Below are 18,587 nucleotides of genomic sequence, written 5' to 3'. Positions count from 1 at the left end.
CCCCCCAACTTTTGGAAGAATTCAAGAGCAAGGAACCCGAACACTGAATTGAATGTATCAAAAAGTTGCAAGTTAATCTAGGGTCACAAAAGTATAAAACCAAGGAAATCAAGAATCCCTTCTCACCACCCCAAAAGACATAATCCTCCTTACTGTCCTCTGGGAAGCTGCTTCATCTAAAAATGGGGAGCACCAAACTGTGTGGGGAGCAGTGCTGGGCCCAGTTACCCAGGCTGAAGACACCCGGGACATCCCCCTGTCACGGGCGACCCTGCCTGCATGGGGGCAGCGAGGCGCCCTGGTGCTTCCTGACACTTAGCACCGCTGCCCATCAGCAGCTCCTGATACCATTTTGATTTTTGAACCCAGGGTAGGTCACGATGTATAACTGAATGAAAATTAAATTTCAATTCAAGGTTTTAGAAAAGGAATAGAGACTATATTTGTAGTATTATTTACGATTGGTGAGAATTCTTGATTGGGAAATATGAACTCTACAGAAGATCGAAGAGGAAGCTCTTGAGTGATATGTTCCCGGTAGCACACAGTCACGTGGCCACACGGATCTCGATGCTAGTTACTCTTGAAGCATACGTCAGTACTCAGCACAAACACGCACCTCATGCTTCACAATGGCAGAGCTGGCACCCTCGAGATCTTTATTATTATGTAAGCACAGCAAAACATCTTAGAATTCAAAGGCTTGTCAAAGATCTTTGTCAGCTGAGGATCTTGGCGAATTTTCAGTGCAGATTACAACCCGTTAAAGGTCATGAAATCACTTCAGCAAGTAACAACAAAGGAAGTTTTTCTGAGTATGCAGAGTGTGTTTTGTGCAACTTCTATTTACAGTTTTTGTATTTACATATACACACACTTGTATTTCTACATGTTGTGTCTTCACTTACATAATGGATTATGTAGAAAGCAGGAGGAGGGGCGCAGGGAGCGCCAGCTGAGCACTGTCTCTGGGCTGGGCACCATTCCATCTCATACAGGAGCCCGTGTTATCTCCCCACCCACATCCTCAATATGAGAACACGGTCTACACAGATGGCAGGTAACCTGAACAAGGTCACCCAGTGAGGAAGCAGCTGAGGTTAGACTCGCTCCTAGACAGCCCCCAAAGTCAGGTGCGCAGGGCAGCCTAGTCTACCACCAGCCTCCCCTAGAGCCAGCAGAGCCAGCGGTAACCCAGCCACCCTGACGTCCACGACTCCCAGAAAAGCTGTCACATGAGTCTGAAATTAGCCCAGCTCAAACAAATCCAAGACACTCCCAAGCACGGTTGAGACTGAGTGTGATTTATTTACAGCAGCATTTCCTTTTTACAATGTTGCCGCTTTTTAAATAGCAGAATTTTTCTAGGATATCAGGCAGTTTTAAATTATTCCGGTATTTTTACAAAGACAAATTTCACCCTCTGGGTTTTATTCACATGAATTTTTAAGAGTTGCAAATAGTTCTTTTGAAACAGGACTAAAGGCTCTTGTATTAGACCTGGTATCTTTCTGAAAACTACCAGTTTGTCAGAAATTATGCGCACAGTTCAGATCCTTCCAGAAATCTGAACCTGCCCCTCCCGGAGACTCGTAGATTCCCAACTTCCCTGGGGCAGACTGTGTGCATTTTTCCTTTCTTTGTCCGCTGACATTTGAGAGGCTTCATTTTCCTCTGCCATGCCACATGGAAGTCTGTCACTTTCAAAGACTCTACAATTCAGAGATCAATGTTTGACAATCACACTTTCATGTCACACGGACAGATTTCAAATATTTATTAGTGGAACTGTAAGAGAGGAGAGATTTTCCTAACAGTGTAAGCATGGAATCCTCGAGTTTCTGTAATATTCATTAAAAAATAGAAAAGGGTAATTTCACCATGATCAAAGCTACAGTTCACATGAGACTGCCACAGCCGCCTGCCCGGCTTCCCTGCGGGGCAGCCCAGGGTCCGTCAGGAACATCACGCCGCAGCGATGGAAGCATCATCCACTAGGCGGCCCTGCGGCTGTAAAGGGGCACAAACAACACGGTTTACACAGTGGCAATAATCGCAAAACTGCATTACTCAAAGGACTCTAAAATTCTCCCAACTGTCCTACGAAGTCAGAATACTCATACATCCCCAGATCAAACTCAAATGCGCAACCTCTCTAACCGCACTTCTCTCTCCACTTCAGCCTGTGACGGTCCCGGCACAGGGGCCCCTTCCCTGCGGAGGGACTGCAGGTGTGAGAGCAAGAACCGCGTTTAAAAGCTACTGTTGCAACACGATGAGTGTGGGTATGGGATATAGTTTACAAGAGTCAATAATAAAATTTTCTTTTCCAGATGAAAAAAAAAAAAATAAGCTGCACCAAGTCTGGAAAAATAAAAGTAAAAATAATAGGGAAGATATATTAACAAAAGAGTGTTTTATAATTAACCAAATCCTGGATTATAATAATGGACAGTTTCCAACATTTGAAAAAGACACAAAGTAGTTAGCAATGTAAACCTCTCATTTCAAAAGAGCTACAGTGGAAGCGGGCATGCAGGATCCCAATCTACTCCTGTATCTGGAGTTACCCAGAGAACCCAGGAGTACCAGGGGACAGCATCTGGAAATAGCTCAGTCTAGGTGACGGCTGGGCTTGGGGCCACTTGCTCCACCAATTCACTCTCAGTCTGTGACCATCCCACATATTCCCTTATTGGAGAAACCTGGGAATTGTCTCATTTTTAAATTAAACTCAAAATCCTGATCTACATTTGCCGACAAGTGATCATTTTCAGAAGGGGGTCTGGGATGGCACAGCTGTAGAGAACTGAGAAAGATCAGGATACTTAGAAATTCATTCATTGTGGTTGACACCAAGTTACAAACTAACTGCAATTTAAAAACACACTAAGGCACTCACTCCTCTGTCAATGCAGAGACCTTGTGTTCAAGGATAATGGAAGGGTAAGTTATTATTTATACAAAGGAATGATAATCTCTGAGATTAAATAAGAGTTCAATAGCAATATTACCCAATTTGCGTAAAAGTCAAAATTGCAACCATTAACTTCAAAACACTGTTCAATGAAGTTTACGTGGCAAATAAATGCTTTTTTGTTTTAAAGATAGTGAATTTAAAACAGCAGAAAAAATCTCAGCCATACCTTTACAAAAATACTGGTGGGTATAAAACGTCTCAGCAGCTGATTTGTGAAGTTCGGAAATCGAAGTAGGTTGATGTTTAGAGATGGCAGCTGCTGGTACCCGGCCATCAGAGGATAGAAATTATACAACATTTCCTGTTCAGTGCCAGGCAGGATCCGCAACCGAATCTGCATCACAAAAAGTTATGGGGAAAGCTAATCAAATACACATACCAACAACCCCCGCGGGCTGCACCCCTCAACTATTTACACAAGACTGGACACTTAGATTCTTCAGGTAAAATAGTCCATCCCCTAGTCACAGAACGCAGAGTATGAGGCTGAATTCAGCACACGGTCAGGATGAGGCAGAAAGGAAGTGGATTAGAACAACACAGTATCTAACAGGCCACTTACACCCGGTTAGGAAGAATACGACTAGGCTGGTATTTTCTGTGTCTTAGGCTGGGTAGATTCCATATTCACAATGTGTTACAATATGTTACAAGTCAATTTGTGGAGGAATGTCTGTCTGTAGACAATTTATGTCAACAGAAGACAACTAGTTTTTCTGATATTTTTAGAAATTTTGTCTTTGTGTAAGGTAAGTAACTGGTGGGGGTAAGACACTTTGAGGCCTTTAACAGTATTTTAGAAAAGAGCACAAACTGGTAAGATTTTGGCATCTTTGTATTTCCTAACGACTTAGAAGTCATACCTGGAAAAGATCAGGATGACCAAGAAAGGTGAGGACTGAGTGCACATGTGTACGACGTGTGCAGGTGTATATGTGCATGGGGTACTCATAAATTATAGCTGGCATTGTATTTAACATATCATCAATGCAAAAGAGGGGATGGACCTAACGCATATTTCTTACACTGTTTTTTGCATTTAACAACAAACATAGGACTAAGAACATAGCACAGGTACTACTGGTGTCAATGACATGCCTGTTCTCTTAATTATGTCTTTTTTACTGTATTTCATATTATTATTATTAATCATACAATGCAGTTCCATAGGCTCTGGGGTTTCCCCTCCCCCTACTATGTCTTTAAAAGTGCTTAAAAATCTACTATCACCAGTCAGCACAGATCAGCACAACATTTGCATTGCTGGGTCTACAGGAGCACCACAGCGAGGTGGACTATACCTGTTTGAGGCCTGAGAACATGAAGGCATCACTGGGCTCCACAGAAACTTCCACATCTTGAACCAGGTTGGTCTTATTCTGCAGGTGATATCTGACAGGTAATGATTCTCTGACACGCCCAAAAGATGGCAGATCTAGAGAGAAAGTGCGTGCCCTTTGGTTAACAAAGATAGCTCACCATTTAAGGACTCTTTCTGAGAATGTATCTCATTCTATAGGCACAGTTCTGTGTTCTTGCCAGGTAAGAAAATGCTTTGATTAAATAACAGATACAGGATAAAACCGACTAAGAAAATCTTCTATGAATGACTGATATTTAAGGAAATTATACAACATTTCCTGTTCAGTGCCAGGCAGGATCCTGATTCTAGATTCTAGATTCTAATCTAGAATGAATGAAAGTTATGTTTTAGTGAAATTGTCTATAAAATTTTCTTTCATTCATTCATTCAATTTATACTGTTCCTTGCTTGGCCTGCGAGTCCTTTGTAGTTCTACCACTTTATATTTCCTAAAATTAAAAAATATGGACTCCTGTATCATTTTATGTCCGTGTGCAGGGGCCATGCTGATCTCGCCTGAATCATCCAATTCTAGCACACCTGCTGCTGAAGGAAGCACTATACATCATTTTTTCAGAATTATTACAGACATGAGGTAACCATGGTAACAGGAAGCTTCTCTGCCTGACAGCATTCCAGTAGGGCAAAAGCAATGATAGCTACTCACGCCTTCTGATGGGGCAGTACCATCAGACAGAGAGTATTCTTGACACAGCTTTGATCCTGAATGTAACCAAGCCTACAGACTACCTACCGATGTACATCAACAGGCCAAGAAAATAACCACGTGCAATCAGCAAAACCTAGGCCGTGGGAAGTTTTACAAATGACTTGGTTTCTCCAACAAATAAAAAGCAAGCAAGAAAGCAGAGAGATGGAAATGGTGGTGGTGGAGGGTGTGGCGATGGGGGAAGTAGTAGCAGGTGAAGGGATGGGGGGGTGACCAGCAGAGGGGCGAGGATGGGAGTCAGTCAGCTGACCTACAGATTACGTACAAATAGCGTCAGCTTCTAGACCTCAAATAAACTGAAAAAAACGTTCACTGTCAACTAGCACAATTTCAACACTGATATGAAGAAATTACTGCTAACAGTTTAAATCATGACAATGGTTTTACAAGTACATCTAGAAACAAAGCTGACATCTTAAGAGGGAAATGGAAATATTTAGGGATGCAACACTATCTTGGATTTGTTTCAAAGTAAGGGGGTAGGAGGAGGGTGTGGGGGTAGAGATGAAACAAGATTGGCCATAACCTGACTTTATATCAAAACAAAACAAGACAAAAAAAAAAAAAACTGGAAAGTCTTCTTCACAGTTAAAAAGCGAAGACCTTAGAAGTTAAAATGCCCGTTAACTTTGGATGATTTTTATCAAGCACAGTTCGTGCTCCTGCTACCTGCGTTCACGTGCAGCGGGATGTTCTCGACGATCACGTGCGGCAGAGTGATGACCGTGCTGATGGCAGGAATGCCTTCCGCGGCCGAAGTCCTACGGCAGAAGAGGTCACCTCTTACACTCACAGGCGATACAAGAGGCGGACAAATAAAAAATGCAATGGGCACGTTCACAAGCAGTCTCAAGGAAAAGTAAAGTCTGCATTTATTTCCCAAAACTTGATTAATAGAAGTATTTTATGAAGTAGGAACTTGAGAACCTCGCTTTTGCTAGTTTTTCTGATTGACAAACGTCCTAAGCCATGGCTGCCTCTTGTTTCTCCCAGCGGGTGATGAATTCGGAAGCTGCGTTGGTCAGTCAATCGCACAACACATCATTTCACACAGGATTTTGGAAGCGGTACCGTAGGGACATGAAAACTGACACTAACCTTTTGTCAGTTTTCCTAATATGCCTTTGAAGGTTGTTTTTTTTTTTAAGGTTTATTTATTTTTATTAGAAAGCCAGATATACAGAGAGGAGGAGAGACAGAGAGGAAGATCTTCTGTCCACTGATTCACTTCCCAAGTGACTACAACAGCTAGAGTCGAGCCAATCCGAAGCCAGGATCCAGGAACTTCTTCCGGGTCTCTCACGTGGGTGCAGGGTCCCAAGGCTTTGGGCCATCCTTCCCAGGCCACAAGCAGGGAGCTGGATGGGAAGCAGGGCTGCCAGGATTAGAACCGGGGCCCACATGGGATCCTGGGCATGCAAGGCGAGGACCCTAACCACTACGCAATTGTGCTGGGCCCTCTTCCAAAGTTTATATTTTGTCATTTCCCTTTCTTCATGGCATTTTTTTAATGAAGTAGAAAACGATTTTAAGAAATCAAATTCATCAATTTTTGTGGCTCACACCTTTGTACCTTGAAGAAATTCCTCCCTATTCATACAGCACTTCTCTCACACATTCCACTGAAAGTAGTACATTTTGATCTCTTATAATTAGAGCTTTAGTGTGCCGGAATTTTTATATTTAGCATATGATCTAAATTTGTTCCAAAAGGATAATGAGTTGTTTACCACTAACGACTAAAATTCATCTCTTTTTCACCAACCTTCAGCGCTGCCTCTGTCAAGTGTGATTTCCACACATGTGTGCATCTCTCATCTATTTCTGGACACTCCCTTGTCCTGCTGCCTTATTTACCTTCACAGTCAGTTCTGGAGTCAGAAGGGCAGGCACTACTGCTCAGCTCTCCGTCTGCAGTATCCTCACCACTTCTGACTTCTTGCTTTTCTACACAAATTTTACAATCAACACCACCAGGTTATGTAAAAATAACTGTCCTGATATTGAAGAAACTGCAGAAAATCCATTGAACAACCCCCAAAAGTAATCTCATCAAAGATTTCTTAGGTCTTCGGGTAATGTGGTAAAGCTTTACAATTTTCTCCATAAAGGTAAGGTACATTATTTATTAAATATATTCTTAGATACCTTAGAATTTTGGTTGCTATGTAAACAATATCGATTTAAAAAATATACTGTTTAGGGGGCCAGCATTGTGGTATACCAAGTTAAGTTTCTGCCTGTAATGCTGCTATCTCATATGGGCACTGGTTCCTGTCCCAGCTGCTCTACTTCTCATCCAGCTTTCTGCTAATGTGTCTGGAAAGCAGTGGAGGATGGACCAAGTGCCTGGGTCCCTGCACCCATGTGGGAGACCTGGAAGAAGCTCCCGGCTTCAGTATAACTTCAGCTAGGCCCAGCCCCAGCTGATGCAGCCATCTGGCAAGAGAACAAGTAGATGAAAGATCTCTCTCTCTCTTTCTCTGTCTCTACCTGTCTCAACTCTGTCTTACAAATAAATAAATTTTTAAAAAATACATAAACTGCTGAGAAACTTATATTACTGATGATATGTCTAACAATCTTGCTAAACTTCACAATTTTAATGGTTTCTTAATTGATTTGTGTTTTCTACGTAGGCAAGTCTATTGATTACAAATGAGGACAAATGAGGATCTGATATTTTTTAATGGTCTCACCTTCAAATGCATTGTGGTTAAAATTTCCTTAGCATATAAGTCACCAATTGTGACAAATGCAAATTAAAAAAAAACTTTTTTCAAGTTTCTCATATTTATTCAGTGTAGTAAACTCCAATAAATCAACAGGACTGCATGCATTTAAAGGAGAAGTATTTCCTGGTTAAGTGGAAAATTGTGTGGATGGCTTCTGGAAGAACTTTATTCTAAGCAGCTTTGTACCGACACATTTCATTTAGAAGTCTGGACCTTCTTTCTTCAGTTTGCCATAATCCGCATTCACTGAGTAGAACCCGTACTGATCACTGGGAACCAGTTTGTTCAGGGTTCTGGGTTACATTTTCTGTCCCAACTGACAACCCCAGGACCTCCTACTCCAAAAAAAAAAGAAAAAACAAGAAGAAGGGAATCAAGCTGGGGTGCTTCCCAGTCTGCCCAAGCACCTGGCGGAGCATCTTTGCAGCAAGAGCCCCGAGTTAGAGTTGGAAGGTCCAGGACTACGCAGTCTCCACCCCGGGACAGTATGGATGTGCCGCAAATTAAAATTTAATGATCACTTTTAGTCTTTGTCTTTTTTGATAAATGGTCAGTTAAACTCTTGAGATTTCTATTCTGATCTTTAGAATGATGGAAGTTCTCAATTAATCAATGGCAAGAACAAATAAGCAAGATATCAAAACAGCAAAGACACTGAACAAGAGAGAGGAGATATAATTTTTACCTCTTCCAGGAGATAATATAATGTCCAGTTGCTACTCCACCTTCAACAGGTCCAACAGATGGGCATCGAAGACAAAAGCATTCACTAGCACTCTCTCCAGTCTGTAAGACAACTACAAGAAAGGGTCTTTATAAGTCTTATAAATGGCTTCGTCTGTAAAAGGAGTTTCACATCCAGGTAATATAACAAAGAAGGAATACTTTATCAACTGTATATATCAAGTACTTATGGAGACTTGGAGACTAAGATTCAAAAAAGTCAAATGAACTTCCTCAGGATCACAAAATCCAGTGTTTTTGTTAACATATCAATACGCTCTTGTGCTAACAGCCAGTTGGATGCCCACGCACCTGCAACAATGTTCTATTTAACAAGTGGAGACAGAATAGTATCCCATGGTGATTATTTTTCCTGTTGCTAAAGAAATTATTTCAGAGTGGAGAAAGGGATAAAAAAAATTTTAGACACTTTAAAAGTATTTGAAATGTTCTTCCAGAAAAGTCTGCCTATCTCTGAATAAATACATGTTACTGAGCCTCAAATGAAAATACATTGCACAATGCCTTGGCTCCACCCAACACAGCCACTGACCTCTGCAAGGAAGCCTTCCTCCGGCCGATCCTGCAGAAAGTGCCGTGAAGACAACATCTGCACTTACCTACAGTGAAGCTCCTCTACCATGCAGCGCTTCAGACTGCAGTGCCACTCCTGCAAATGCCAGCAGGCAAAGGTGCCTCCTGACTAATGCCAATTTTAACAAATCTGTGATAAAAGCTATGAAGTAACAAGGTCCTTAAACATCAGGCTGCAATAGACTCAACAGATTTCTGATTGTGAGCAGTGGGTAATATGCATGATGTGGTAAAAAAGTCAACTTGAAGTAGTTTTAGGTAGTTTTAAGAAATGTGAAAAGATACATTGTAAATGATTAATTTTAAATGAATGAACCCGGGACTGGCACAATGGCTCAAATGGCTAATCCTCAAACTCCAAGCATTAGCATCCCATATGGGTGCTGCTTCATGTCCTGGTTTGTACTCCACCTCTGATCCAGTTCCCTGCTTGTGGCCTGGGACAGCAGTAGAGGACGGACCAAAACCTTAGGACCCTGCACCAATGTGAGACCCAGAAGAAGCTACTGCTTCCTGGCTTTGGATCCGCTCAGCTCTGGCCAGTGAGGCCATTTGGGGAAAGAACCAGTAGATGGAAGCTCTTTCTCTCTGTGTAAATCTGCCTTGCCAGGGCCCAGCACAGTAGCCTAGTGGCTAAAGTCCTTGCCTTGCAGGCCCTGGGCTCCAATATAGGCGCCAGTTCATGTCCCGGAAGCCCTGCATCCCATCCAGCTCCCTGCTTGTGGCCTGGGAAAGCAGTTGAGCACAGCCCAAGGCCTTGGGACCCTGCACCCATGTGGGAGACCCAGAAGAATTCCTGGCTCCTGGGCTCAGATCGGCTCAGCCCCAGCAGTTGCGACCAGTTGGGGAGTGAATCAGTGGACAGAAGATCTTCCTCTCTGTCTTTCCTCCTCTCTGTATATCTGCTTTTCCAACGAAAATAAATAAATCTTAAACAAACAAACAAAAGGCATTAATTCAAACCTCCCTTGAGAGAGAGACTGAGTACCTTTCTTTCGTGGGTCACTCCCCAGATGACCACAATGTCAGCGCAGTCCCCAAGACCTGCATTAGGAGGAATGCTGAAACCAGCAGCATTGCTGGGACTTGAACTCAGACACTCCAGTAAGGATGTGGGCAGTGACTTAGCCGCTGAGCCAGATGTCGCCCTCCAGTACATTTTTAAAGCACACCATTAGAGCAGAAAAGAAATCTAATCTCTGAAAATGAAGCAACTTACACGAACAGTAAATGATACTGAGTTTACTTTAATTTAATTGCATTCGCTTTTGGGAGAGTTTGGAAAAGTTTCAAGTTCCCTCAGCAAGGCCAGCCATGGCACTGGCTTGCCCACAGGCCCGCCCTTGGTGGCTCACCTCTGTCCACCTGGGACTCCAGCTGGTCCACGGCGGTCATGGAAGGAGCGAGCTGCAGCTCACTGGACACGATCGTGAGGGCCCAGGGCGAGGTGCTCAGGAGATCCGTCATCAACAGAAAGGGGATGTCGGCATAGACCCTGTCCAGGGACTGAAACTGGCACAGAGAAGGAGAAGAGGTGGTCAGGAAGCAGAGTCACCTGTTTTGTGTCAATTTCCAGTCCATTTTTTTTTAACCTGAATGATTTCCACCATGTGGGCCACAGAAGCATACCTTTGTAGAAACAAATTTCATCGCCACCTCAAATGGCAAGACAGTTTCTATTGTTACTGTTTCATCCTGCAAGAAAAACCAAGGACACATTTTCATGGCTTTTGTAAATCTTTTCGTTCAAATACAATTTCAAAATCAGAGGTCAAAGAAAAAAAATAAAATCCAGATCCCACAACTGATCTAATAAGATAAATGTTAGGAAGGAAAGGCCCTTTTCGTAGGTGTTCACTATTGCAAATATATCATCCTCTGGATCTAGACAAGTGCAAGGCTCGTTCTCATTCTCACCTCACAGAAAAGGAAGCAGATGCTAACAGCAATGAAGGGCCTCACGCAGAGCCCCAAAGCTGCTGCTGTCACGCCCAGAATCCGTGCCTTCCTTTTGCCCAAGTGTTTTACACTACAGCCCAACTCAAGCTGACTAGAATAGTAATGCAGTATGACAGATGTTTGTTATAACTACTACCCATGTATTATTAGGCATCAGAATACTCCAAAAAGTTTGGTATAAGAGGGAATTAAATGCTAAATTAATTTTGGTGTAAAATGTTTTTGAAATCTATGCACAGCTTTTTTATAAAATGCAATCTTATTGAACTTTTTTTGAAGACCTCCCCTGGTAAGACTCATAGCTATTCAAGGAAAAGGGGTGCTATTCTAACTGCCACTTTTAGATGAGCAGGTCACACACTTTTAGACATAAGGCAGACGCTGAACAGAATCTGATCCTGCAGCCCCTACTGCTAGCAAATACCATGCATTGCCTCTCTAACAGACTGTTGGGAAAACAACCCACCTGGTGGTGAATCCTGTAACTGTAATGCTAGCCACACAGATCAGGATTCTGACCCTGTGTAACCTTGGGAATAGGGATATGACCTTGGGAAATCAGATGACCTCTTTACATTGTGGTTTCATGTTCTTCATGCCGTTGTTATAAGAACGAAATGATATACAGCACACAAACTGCTGAAACTAGCACATTCATCTCCTAATGCACCAACGAGGGTTCTAAGAAATGACATCAGGCGCTATGTAATTTTTGCCCGTTGAGTACATGTCATCATCCCTCCCAACTGGGAAATCCTGCTAACTTCAGGGTTGGCTTTCTCCCCCAGCGACTTGTACACAGCCCATGGTCAAGATGCTGTGGCCATAACCAAACGACAAATTCCCAAACTGAGAAACATCTTCCTCCATGGGGCTAAGTTCCCAGGACTCAAGGACAAGCTGAGAGAACACTGCTGGTGAAACCCAGAAGATGGTCGGTCTCATGGTTTTCTGTGTCTAGAGGCACTGCCCACCATATGGTTACACCAGTGTAAGAAGATGCTGCGCATTTCCGGAAGCAGGAGAGCCTCATCCTCAACATAGCGCAGCTCTTGCAGCAGCCTCCTCGGCGGTGCGGACCTTGCTCCTACTCTCACTGCCTTCCAATGTGCATGTATGAAAACAGTTTCACAAGAATTGTTACTAATAACAGAAGATTGCAAAAAAGGCAGACCTCTTTCTCTCTAAGATCTCCACACAACTCAACTTATAGATTCTATCTACTGAGTGATTTGTATGAAATCAAACATGATGATTCCCTATATGGAAAACTGCAACAGCCATTTTTCTAATATTTGAAAAATGAATGTCAGTGTGAACTAATCTCAGTACAAATGATAGAAGTCAGTGGATGTCTAGTTTAAATGGACTATGCACTCCCCATTTTACAGGTAAATTTAAATAACACAACCTAGGGGAACATTCTACACAGGGTGCTTGGTGAAGGAGTTATGACAACGGTACCTTGTGACACTTGCAAACAATCTCTTTTTCTTCAACTGTTGTATTGATTAGGTAAGAAACGTAGACAAGAAACATTCTTGAACCTACTGTTCCACAGCGAACATATAATGTCTTTTCCAGCTGAAACAAAATCAGTGTTAGAATTTAAGTAATACTACAGACTTCCTTCTCTTACATACTCCAGGATAATTGTTCCACCTTTTAGACTGTACTATGTCTACTTTTTTATCCTCAACTTCTGGGTAAGTGTCATGGCACAGCATATTAAGCCTGTGGCTGAAGTACCAGCATCCCATATGGGCATCAGTTCAAGTCCTGGCTGCTTCACTTCTGATCCAACTCCCTGCTCATGGACCTGGGGAAACATCTTCAAGAAGATGACCCAGAAGAAGCTCCAGACTCCTGGCTTCTGACTGGCCGAGCTCCAACCACTGTGGCCATTTAGGGAATGAACCAGTGGTTGGAAGATCTCTGTCATTCCTTCTCTCTATGTAAATCTGTTCTTCAAATAAAAACAAATCCTTTAAAAAAAAATCACTTGCAACTTCTAAGGAACTGTTTCTATTTTGTTTGGAAACAGATGTTGATTTAGAGATTATTGCACTAACAGTTAATTTATGAGGCATCTAATTCTCCCAATTAGTCATTCATCCTAAAACTCCTTATACTAAAAACTTAACACAATCCATACACTTAAATAGGTAAACTGTGGATAGCGCATTCATCATGAACAGTCCTCGGGTATGCTACAGAAAGGCTCCACTAGAGCCTGAAACTACAAAAGCCTCATTTTCTCTCCAATCGCAGCAGGCCTGGCTCACCTGCTCGCCGGGATGGAGGTCTCCGACCGCAATGTCCGTGAGCAAAGCTGGGTAGGACTCATCGCACAGTTCTGTCCCGTGAAGGGTCACGTGGGTTTTCTGAGTTAAGTTGGCATCCTGTCCTAAAAGTGTTAACACTGGTGTTTTTGACATGTAGGAAATCCAATCATTATCCTAACAAACATCACTCCATGCAGAGTGCTATGTCACAGCAGTTTTTAGGCAAACATCCTCTAGTTGATTAAATTTAACTTTAAAAAAGAAAGGGAAAGAAGGCGAACGCTTGCCTGGCTTTAGCCCAGCAGTGAGCTTCACGTCTCTGATGTGGGTCTTCTCATGGGACTGAACAGTCACAACCAAACAGTACATCTCGTTAGCCAGGGCGGGAGGTTCGTGTTTCAGATGCACAGAAATGTTTGGAACTCTGGAAATGATCCTTGAGGGGAAAAAAAAAACTTCGGTAAGCAACAGAACCTTTAAGTACTACGGATAAAGCAAACAGGAAACAGCGGCACCTGGTGGGTGGGCAGGCTGAGCGCTGCCAACTTACATGGTGCTGGTCTGAATGACGATGCTGTCCCAGGGCACCTCGCGCCCCGGGAGCTTGGGCTGCCGCTTGAAGGACCGCGCAGCCTGCAAGGCTTCTTGAGTGGAGGCGGCATCTCCGCCTCCTCCCTGCCAGTTTAGAACCACGCAGCGGCCCGTCTCATTGCCCAGGACCAGATCCACCGACGTGATCTAACAGAGGAAGGGCTTGTCAGAAATGCCATCCATTCCTGTCACCATTCCCTCTCAGCAAAACCACACGTCGGCCGATGGGGTTCCTCCCGGCCCCGACTGCTAGCATAAGCCAGAACCACACTCTGGTGGGCCCCCCAGATTTCACCTGCTTCTGGCTGACTTCCTGGCTAACTTCCTGGCTAAGGTTCATAGGTTCACACAAATAGTTATGGGAATACTGGTGATACTATCTTAACGACACAAGCTCAGATTAGTTAACTATTTCCATTCAAAACATGGAAAGAGTTCATAGGCACATACTATGGGCTCATCACTGTTTCAAGTCATTTACACGGGCTGATTTAATCCTCCTAATAGCCTAGGAAATAGGTTGTATTAGCCCCACTTTACAGATGATTACACTGAGACATGGGGAGCCTCCCAAGCTGGTGCCTCCGGAGAGTGGCAATAGCATACTTTCACCACATGCTTCTAAGAGACAATTCAAGCAACTCAATTGTCTAAAAAAGGTTTACTTTAAAATATATATATATATATATATATATATGGGGTCTGCAATGTTGAAATATGCAAATATATTCTGGGTTATAATAAAAAAAGAATTGATCATATAGCATTAAACAAAATAAGGTAAGTCTTCTGTATTAACAGAAAATAATGTCTAATACACATACTATGTGAAAAAAGCCAACTATAGAGTATTATGTACAACACATTCTAAATTTTTTTAATTGGAAAAAAATTAAGTTATAAATACATTCATATAAAATGTATAGCAAGAAAACTACCAACTCTGAGGAAAGTCCAGGGGGAAATTTCATCTTTTCACTTGATACATTTCTACATTATTTACAATTTTATGACACAATCGTTTTACTTTTTGAACAAATCCCCCCCAAAACTGTTAAGAACAATGCATAACTAACCTCAATTTTCTTGCCTACATCTTCAGTTTTTGCAACAAACTTAAATAACAATTTTCTTGTTTTTCCAGGCACCAAGCACATTTTTCCTTGATTCAGATTTTCCAAAACTTCGCTTGCTTTAGATGCTTCTTCTATCACACAGAACTGGTTGTATTCCTGAAAGAGATAAGGTTCGCACTTTATAGACTGCACGGCCTGCTAAGCCAGCACTGAACATCAAGGGGCTGGAGCGCATTTACCTTCGACTCCACTAGCACCAATGCACTATCAAGGGTTACTAATAAAGGAAGATATTTTTATGCCAAACAGAGACATTCCAGAAGTCCCTGCTGCCCCAAGAGAAAAGGCAAGTTAACTGTACACAACTGACTTCAGCGAACCTTCGGTAGAGAGAGAAACGGAGTTCTAATCCTTGCGATACCAAATGCTGCGTCCACCTCCTTTCCTGGAAGCGCTTGCTTTGTACTGCACCTCTGGGGTATGAAAACACTTCCCATGTCTCACTCTCCTCTGGTGCTTCCTGTTTATCCCTCAAAGACCTCCTGCCCACTTTTTTGTCGTTGTTGCTTTGATTCACAGGGTCCACAAATTTCAATCCATGGTGCTCTTACTTCTTCTATTTAATATTCACTTCACTGGAAAGCTTATGCATATTTAAATATTCTGCACTCCTATGCTATTTTGTCTTTCACAAAAACTATCTAATTCTAGGGCCCGGCGCGGTGGCGCAAGTGGTTAAAGGTCCTCGCCTTGCATGCCCGGGATCCCATATGGGCGCCGGTTCTAATCCCGGCAGCCCCACTTCCCTTCCAGCTCCCTGCCTGTGGCCTGGGAAAGCAGTCGAGGACGGCCCAAAGCTTTGGGAACCTGCACCCGCGTGGGAGACCCGGAAGAGGCTCCTGGCTTCAGATCGGCATAACATCGGCCGTTGCGCTCACTTGGGGAGTGAATCATCGGACGGAAGATCTTCCTCTCTGTCTCTCCTCTCTGTATATCCGCCTTTCCAATGAAAAAATAATAAAAATAAATCTTTAAAAAAAAAAAACTATCTAATTCTATTCTATTGCCTTAACTATAAGTTTATAGCCACAGCTGTCCCCAAAATAAATGCAGGACCCCCCCAGATTCAGCACATCCTCACATGAATGTCCATTTGCCCTCCCAGGCAGCACACTCCAAGCAGATGAATTCATATGAAACCAACAAGATGTAAAATTCACTAAGCTCATGTTGCCCGGTTTAACACAAGTGAGGATAAGATACAGTAAGATACAGACACAGTGAAAACACATTAAAAGGTATCATTACCTGGTTATTAAAGCTGACACAGAGCTTAGAGAACCTAATGGGGTGTGGACAGTCGGCCTTCAGATAAATATCGAACTGAACAGGTACGTCAACATGAAAACTTGGAGCATGAAACTTGGCTTTGCACTGCACTGAAAATAAGACAAAAAGAGGGGCATCACACTAGATGCTTAACCCCACACTCACTGTCCTGTGAGCCACATCTGCTCTTCAGAAAAGGCACATCCACAGTGTCCACGCTTACTGACTTCTGTACAGTGAGGCATTTCACAGACACAAATGCAGCTCACTCAAATAAATTGTAACTTTTAAAGTTTCAGACTATCTTTAATTTTAAAAATCTAGCTGCCTCTGAAACACCAGTCAACAGTTTTCAAAGGAAAAGAACCATTTGTTACTAACTTGAGAATCCCAACCAATACATTAAAGCATAAATCTTTTTACTCTTTTTTTTTTTAATTGGAAAGGCAGATCTATAATGAGGAGAGATAGAGAGACAGGGAGAAAGACCTTCTGTTCGCCACAATAAGTGGCCATAACAGCCAGGGCTGAACCAATCCAAAGCTAGGAGCCAGGAGCCTCCTCGGGGTCTCCCACACAGGTGCAGGGTCCCAAGGCCTTGGGCCATCCCCTTCTGCTTTCCCAGGCCACAAGCCTAGATGGGAAGTGGAACAGCTGGAACATGAACTGGTGCCCATATGGGATCCCGAGCATGCAAGGAAAGGATTTAGCCACTAGGCTATGGTGCCAAGCCCAACATAAATCTTAAATAATCAGCTTTTTAAATATCTTTCAAATAACACCTGTATACAAATGAACAAAGTATGTCTTAAGACATAAATCAAGTTTGTTTTTAAAAAATTTTAATATCTTGGGCCCGGCACGGTGGCCTGGCGGCTAAAGTCCTTGCCTTGGGCGCACCGGGATTCCATATGGTCACAGGTTCTAATCCCAGCAGCCCTGCTTCCCATCCAGCTCCCTGCTTGTGGCCTGGGAAAGCAGTCAAGGACAGCCCAAAACCTTGGGACCCTGCGCCTGCGTGGGAGACCCGGAAGAGCTCCGGGCTTCCTGCTTTGGATCCGCACAGTACTGGCTGTTGTGGTCACTTGGGGCGTGAGTCATTGGATGGAAGATCTTCCTCTCTGTCTCTCCTTCTCTCTGTATATCTGACATTGCAATAAAAATAAGTTAATCTAAAAAAAAAAAAAGATTTTGATTCTTTATATCAGTAAGCAGAAGGAAAAAGCATACTTTTGAAAAGGTTGAACTGTTTCAGACTTCGGATAGTTTGAATTCTGGAGAATTTGTATATATTCACACATATATATACAGAATAAGTGAGAAATCTTGGAAGGTGAATCAAAATCTAAGCACAAAATTCGTTTATGTTTCATATACCCATTAGACACACAGCCTAAAGGTAATTTTATACAGCATGCAGCATTTTTTCTTTCTTTCTCTCTCTCTCTCTCTCTCTCTTTTTTTTTTTTTTTTTTTGTAGACAGAAAAGTTTATTTGCGAAGGGACCAGGTGAGCAGGGAAGGGAGAGGGAAGGGGAAGCACCTCCGGAGAGGAAGCCGGGAGAGGGGGTGCCTCTCGAAAGGGGAAGGAGAGAGACACCCAGCATGCAGTATTATTAATATTTGTAGACTCTTCACTTACGGCATCAAATCACAGGCCTAAAGTTCAAATTTTTGAGTGCTTAGGATTTCAGATTATTACTCTGCACATTTATTTGGTAGAAATCAGGATTTCTCTGAAATCACACTGTAGATGCTTGGCAACTTACCAAATGGCACAAAGTCCTGCACTCCTATGGTGAACACATTGCTGCCAGCCAGAGACACTCGGTCCGCCCACAGCTTCTGGGCAGTTGTCACTGCCAAAATATCACAGTCGGGCTCAGGATCAGGACTTTCATTCTGCACCAAGGGAAAATGAAACATTCATTCAACCGGATGGAAAAGCTACACACACACACACACAAATACATAGATTCCTACAACACATTATAGATAAAGAATTCCAACCTACCATTAAAACATTTATGAGGTTCTTTTCTATCCTGGATTTCTGGTCGTCCTTCAGAGTTGAAGCTAATATGAAGAAGAAAGGGAAAGAATGAGACCCTGAAAACAAGTCAGTCAATCAACTTCATGCAAAGTTTCAAAAACATTAAAGAATAAATGCCTCCTCTAGAGCTAACTAGGCCCAGTGAGCTGTGCACAGCAAAGCTGCTGTCA

At 42.8% G+C, this 18,587-nt stretch overlaps 1 protein-coding gene and 1 pseudogene across 2 annotated transcripts in view; both read right to left on the bottom strand.

The window, feature by feature from the left end:
- Positions 1–1,283: 1,283 nt before the first annotated feature.
- Positions 1,284–18,587, bottom strand: part of TRAPPC11 (trafficking protein particle complex subunit 11) — a 39,343-nt gene continuing 22,039 nt past the window's right edge. For both annotated transcript variants that reach the window (XM_040965797.1, XM_040965796.1), the window contains exons 16-30: positions 18,379–18,440; positions 18,134–18,266; positions 16,345–16,475; positions 15,037–15,192; positions 13,920–14,107; positions 13,657–13,805; positions 13,370–13,491; positions 12,549–12,668; positions 10,755–10,820; positions 10,481–10,637; positions 8,494–8,605; positions 5,743–5,834; positions 4,282–4,415; positions 3,147–3,314; positions 1,284–2,010 (exon numbers count right to left, since the gene is read on the bottom strand). In XM_040965797.1, coding sequence (XP_040821731.1) covers positions 1,966–2,010; positions 3,147–3,314; positions 4,282–4,415; positions 5,743–5,834; positions 8,494–8,605; positions 10,481–10,637; positions 10,755–10,820; positions 12,549–12,668; positions 13,370–13,491; positions 13,657–13,805; positions 13,920–14,107; positions 15,037–15,192; positions 16,345–16,475; positions 18,134–18,266; positions 18,379–18,440 — 1,835 coding nt within the window. In that variant the 3' untranslated portion in view covers positions 1,284–1,965. The remainder of the gene's footprint in view (positions 2,011–3,146; positions 3,315–4,281; positions 4,416–5,742; positions 5,835–8,493; positions 8,606–10,480; positions 10,638–10,754; positions 10,821–12,548; positions 12,669–13,369; positions 13,492–13,656; positions 13,806–13,919; positions 14,108–15,036; positions 15,193–16,344; positions 16,476–18,133; positions 18,267–18,378; positions 18,441–18,587) is intronic.
- Positions 7,867–8,484, bottom strand: LOC121146430 (annotated as a pseudogene).

This window comes from Ochotona curzoniae, unplaced genomic scaffold, assembly GCF_017591425.1.
Source record: "Ochotona curzoniae isolate NIBS_2020 unplaced genomic scaffold, NIBS_Ocur_1.0 scaffold_4505, whole genome shotgun sequence".
NCBI lineage: Eukaryota > Metazoa > Chordata > Mammalia > Lagomorpha > Ochotonidae > Ochotona > Ochotona curzoniae.
The sequence above is the reverse complement of the archived record's forward strand: the minus strand, read 5'-3'. Positions and strand labels throughout refer to the sequence as shown.